Source organism: Rattus rattus, chromosome 1 (assembly GCF_011064425.1).
Source record: "Rattus rattus isolate New Zealand chromosome 1, Rrattus_CSIRO_v1, whole genome shotgun sequence".
NCBI classification, from domain to species: domain Eukaryota; kingdom Metazoa; phylum Chordata; class Mammalia; order Rodentia; family Muridae; genus Rattus; species Rattus rattus.
This window is the reverse complement of record NC_046154.1, coordinates 38,164,238-38,169,849: the sequence shown is the minus strand read 5'-3', so window position 1 is coordinate 38,169,849 and position 5,612 is coordinate 38,164,238. Positions and strand designations below refer to the sequence as shown.

At 41.1% G+C, this 5,612-nt stretch overlaps 1 protein-coding gene across 1 annotated transcript; it reads right to left on the bottom strand.

The window, feature by feature from the left end:
- Positions 1–5,220: 5,220 nt before the first annotated feature.
- Positions 5,221–5,382, bottom strand: LOC116887198 (mitochondrial import receptor subunit TOM7 homolog). Its single transcript, XM_032888758.1, has one exon. The coding sequence runs from the start codon at positions 5,380–5,382 to the stop codon at positions 5,221–5,223; it is 162 nt and encodes a 53-aa protein (XP_032744649.1).
- Positions 5,383–5,612: the final 230 nt, after the last annotated feature.

Sequence of the window (5,612 nt, the reverse complement as noted above, 5' to 3'; positions counted from 1 at the left end):
AGATAGCACATGACTCCAAGAAAATGTTTTCCAGATGTAACAGGGCTGATACACATATGAACTCATCGAGCCTGTGAAAGCCTTAAAATTTTAAACATACTTCATGGGGTACTCTTAAAAAGTCCTAATTTTATCCCTTAGTGCCCGTCTAGAAGGTTAATTACCTTTCTTCATATGTGCTCATGGGTTTTGTTGGCATTTGGTTAGGTGAGTGCAATGTTTACATGGAGGAAATGACATAATTATATTTTATTAATACTATAGAAGAAACCCATAAATGAGATAAATATGAAGACTTGGGAGGTCGCCTTATCCAGCTGATGCCTCATAACATTCCAGGGAAGGTGCAGCTTGGTGAGCCACCAAGCCTGACCCCAGAGTCACTTCCTGCAACTGTGAGAGGCTGATGAATCTGCATATATTTGCTCATACATTCTTAGGAGCCACACACTAATTCATTTTTTCTACTAGACAGAAGTATGAAGTCATCCACGCCTGTAATAATTGTGGTCTGTCAGCTTTTCTAGAATGGGGTTGTGGAATTTCAGGGTTCCAGGCTTGAGAACTGGAACACAGTACCCTGCTTCTTTCTAGGTTGATGAGAGGTTCTTGGGTGGCTATCCTAACTCAGAAGGCTCAAATCAATAGTCACCTCTTTGTTTCATTAAAGCTTACCTCTATCACCAATGTGGGAGGATAATAAAGACACTGTGCTCATCTTGAAGGATGCCCTATCTACTCTTCTCTTCATAGTCTATCTACTTTCTTTACCGTGGTACAATGCCATTGTCATCTCCGTGTCATATATTCTTCAACTGATTTTGATACATTTTCAGGAATAGCCAGTGGGTGTCCTAATGCTGATTTTGTATGGGGATCTTTCCCACATGTCCATAAACATAAGTACCACCTTTTTCATTTCATGTCAGTTTATGTCTGAGAATACATTTGCAGCTCATGGGATCTAACTAATATGAGGTATCCAACTTTCTGCCCATTGGCTTGTTTTTAGATCCTCAAGCCTAAATAAAAGGAAAAACTTGTATTGATTGAGTTTTCCTTTCCATTTTTAATTTTCCTTTTCTGGAACTTGTGGTCGATACCTGCTATGATCTTTGTTTTTCATAATAGCTATTACCACATAAACTTCCAAAGTTCTTCAATGACAAAATAATCGAGCTTCTCGCAGGAAAATATGTTGAGGTTGTACAACATCTCCAGTCATGCAGACACTACTTGTTTCCTTGAAAATCTTAGTGACCTCTATGTACTTATTTTGGAATTGCAGATCTCTAGGTGGGTGGATACCAGCTTCCATGGAAAGGAAGCCTAAGGCTGATTGGATTCCTTCCAAAGGCTCTTGAAGTTGGGCATCTTCTCTCCCTGAGAGGAGGATTTAGTTTCATAAGTGACAATTTCTACTACATGACTGTAATGCACCACAAATTTCTCTATTTTAATAAGCTGGTTAGTATGCACTCTATTTTTCAAGAAACTAAAGAGTAGAGACCCACTAAGGCATATGACTTTTATCAATCAAAATCATTGGGTTGAGAATCAAATGGAATTTCTGAGCAAATCCTTAACAACAATTGTTCTGTGATTTATGAGCAGGGAGTGGGTTGTTGGAAACGCCCTCTGTGCTTGATGGACTGCACATTGTGCTTGCTGTTCCTCCAGGCTGCTTTTCTGAAAGCAAATCTGTTGCTGAAAGAAGAGCATGGAACGGGGAACAAATTGTGCAGTAGAAGGCACTAGGATTGTGAAAGTTGGTTTGGAATGGAAACCACCACTTGGCAATTGGCTTATGGGCATGAGACAGACAAAGCATGAAGTCACAGGAAGGAAGGCTAGAGATAGGAGTGGCTCATTAGCAAAACACTTCTGAATGACATGCTGAGGGACACTGAATCTCTTCAAGGAATTCTTATATTGACCTTCCAATAGGAGGGAAGGAGATTTGGGCAGTTTTAGGAAATTGAAAATAATAGCTTTGTGGTAAAGCACTTGCTGTGTAGTTTGAGGACTTTAGTTCATAGCCTCAGCCCACAAGTGTGTGGGCTCAGCCAAGTAAGTGTGGTGGACACCAGTAATGCCAAGACTCAGGAGGCATAGACATGGCATCCTCCTGGGGAAGCTGGCTAGTTAGACTAGCTGCAGTGGATAAGTTCTGGTTTCAGACAGAGTCTGCCTTAGTAAACACAGTGGAAAAACAGATTGAGTCAAACATGCGCACGCACATGCACACGCGCGCACGTACACACACACACACATACACACATTCATACTCATGCATGTGCATCAAATACATAGGTACACAAAATTAAATATCTTCATTTTTTTCATAATCCTTCATTTCATCTTTCTGATAATTCTCAATATTCTTTTGAAAAAGCAACCTCTTTTGAGCTCATGCCATTGAATACTTAAGCCTGCTCTCTATCCCATATTGACCCTTCTGTAACTAATGATTCACAGAACACATTTGTGCCTTGCTTATCCTCACCCCAAAACATTTCATCAGCACATGTATATGTCAGCATATGACACATAGACACACACTAGCTAGGGAACCATCATTTAATATTTGCCTTCCTAATTTCCTTTCAATAATCTTACCCCAGTCTTGGTCCTTGGTGACTCGAAGCACTTAAATTTTATTGCAGCCTTGCATCTCTTTGCATGTTGTTTGCCTTCTGCCTTAGAGCCCATGTTTGCCTTTTCATCATTTCTCCCCAGTATCCATTACCATGGGTCGCACACTGAATGGGCTCCAAAAATACTGATTGAACAAATGGACCATTTATATTGTGACACATGATGCTAATGATATACGGAAGTCTCCGTACAAACTGGAGAGAAAGCTTGTCTTGAGTTGTAGAAATGAATAACATTTTAAGTTTTAATGCTAAGTAACTTACTAAAACAACAAATGTTCTCTCGATGGGTGACAGGCAACAAAACCCAGAGGAAGACAGGGAGGCAGCCACCAGCCTCCTTTATCTGTTGTCTTCGCACTTTCCCTGCTCCTCAGTGACTTGAGGTCTCATCCTTTTTCTAGCCTATCAAGACCTACAGGATGTGACACAAGTAGTTGAAACCTGAGGGTGCCCTTCACTCAGTAGCTTCCACTTTGCCTTCTCTGTAACCGAACATACAAGGTCTACATAGAAAAGTATACAGTCAGGAAATGAAAGACTAGAGGAATATTTATTGTTTGCAGCAGATAAGAATAGCAAATCAACGTCTTTTCCGAACAAAGAGGACTTAATCATGGAGTCTATCCGTATGCATTATAAGAAAGCACTGGGGGGTTGGGGATTTAGCTCAGTGGTAGAGCGCTTGCCTAGCAAGCGCAAGGCCCTGGGTTCGTCCCCAGCTCTGGAAAAAAAGAAAAAAAAAGAAAAGAAAGCACCGTAGGGGCCTACTCATTCAAAGGGCATGGTTCAAGAGGGATACATGCTGGACATGTTTTGGGGCATGCTTGTGTCAAGGTCATGGAGCATGTGTTCAAAATGGTAAAATGGAGGAATGCTCAGTTTGTGTCTTAAAGATGGCGGACAGGAACACCTCAGGGCATTATCTATATCCTTCAAAGGTTATAGCTGAAACAAAAGGAAGGGATACTCTGAATGAACACTGACATAGGAGTTTTTCCCTGAAGGTGCCTGCCTTGCTTAAGGTTAACATTTCTTGTTCAGAACTGGGAGATGTTTCTGCCTGTTTTAGGTTACCAAAGATAAAATCTAAAACTTTACATATAATACTGAATCACTCCACCATGGAGTGACCCGAATCACAGAAATGGTTGAGTGTTAAAGCCCTGGAAAAGACTTGAGATGTCAGGCAACCAGCTACACAAATGAGTCACCTTGGAAGACCAAACGGGGTACTTCTGTATTCTGGGTGCGCATATATACACCAGGTGTTTCAGCTTCTTGACATCTAAGTACTTTGGTGGCCTTGGGAGACAAAGCACTTTCCGGGACTAGACAATCACTCCTGAGTGGATAGGCCTGGCCTGCAAATCTATCTTTCATATACAAAGCAGTTAATCTAAAGCTCAAATCCTAACCCTCTCCTGTACTGACCATTTCCTCTCTGTGTGGCTCTGTGAGGGAGCCTATGTCCTTTCCTCTTCAGCAGTGTGCTCAGTACGATCACGGAAGATGGTCCTGATCTATTGGCTTCCCTATATCTAAATAATAGTAAAAAAAAAAGTCTGCATTTTAAAAAAGCAAGCCCAGTAGAAGCATGATCTGGTTGGAGATGAACTACTCAAGTTACTGGGGAACTTTGGTGTCCCCCAGAGAAACAAGTAAATAAAGCAAATTATTTTGGCAAGGGTATTTCTTTTTGTAAAATGGGGTGCACCAGAGCCCAGCCAAGGCTAGTAAACACACGGGCCCAAATGGCCTATCTTTTATCATTGGTGTAAGTCGTGATTGCATCTCGTCCCACTTATAGAAGCTCAATTTCCCAGGGTTCCCAATCTGATGAGACTGGCTAATAGGCTCAAGGGAAGCAGGAGTTCAAGAAATGTGGACCGTTGCCTGACTACCTTTGATAGAAATAATCCCCTCCATTTCTCACAGCATAAAGAGCCATGCTCACTTTTGAGTTGCAGAGGCTTATTTTGGAAGGATATCTTATGAGACTTTAGAGACCACTCTCATTGTTCCTTCGATTTTAATGCTAGGCTCTCCATAATAAGGACAAGTGTTGTTTTTTCCCTCTCTTTTCCCCCTTCACTTACTTATTTGATAATATCAATGTGGAGGCAGTTTCCCTTTTTAAATTTTCTTTTACATGTATGTGCTTTGCCTATATGTATGTCTGTACACGACTTGCATTCCTAGTGTTCCAAGAGTTCACAAGAAGGCGTGGGACCTCTTCAAAAATGGAGGTAGAGATTGTTGTGAGCTACCATGTGGGTGTTGGGAATCAATCCTGGGTTTTCTGGAAGAACAGCCAGTGATCTTAACTGCTGAGTCATCTCTCTAGTCTTTGTAGTTTCTTTCTTATTTTCAGGGAGTTGTGATAGTTTATCACCATTCTTTTTATAAAACATCATTAAAACACTTATTTGGAAAGTATATAGTAGAGAGTCCTCTCTGCTGAAGGTTCATCTGTATGATGTCTCCTATTTCATGCAGCCAGGGTACAGAGAATCCATGTTGGAGTGTTTACCAATCCAGATGACCCAACAGTCCTTGATCTCTAAAGTAGGCTTAAAATGGACGGATCAGGCACTGAAGGATCTGTACCACCTATAAATCCCAGGTAAATAACAAGGGAAGTAAATCCCCCAGCAGATGGCAAATGGCTGTCCTTAAATTGCTGCTGTAGCCTCTGCTTGGTCTCTTTGCTCAGCTTCACCATGGTGATGGCTGGGCAGAGCAGCAAAGAACTTCTTACTCTTTTTTTCATGCTCATTATCTCCCCTCACTTTTGTTAGTGAGTGTATCTTAAGCTTAAATATATCTTCAAGCTGGCTTCTCTGTCCTTTTGACAGGGTAATTTAATTATTGTTAATTCTTTGAGGTATGAAAAAGGTATTAGGTTATAGTGGAGAATTTCTTGTTCGGGAGAACTATATTTAGGACTGAAGT

Bases quoted from the DNA above. Each gene is read 5' to 3' on its own strand.
- LOC116887198 (XM_032888758.1), bottom strand. From the start codon at position 5,382: ATGGTGAAGCTGAGCAAAGAGACCAAGCAGAGGCTACAGCAGCAATTT.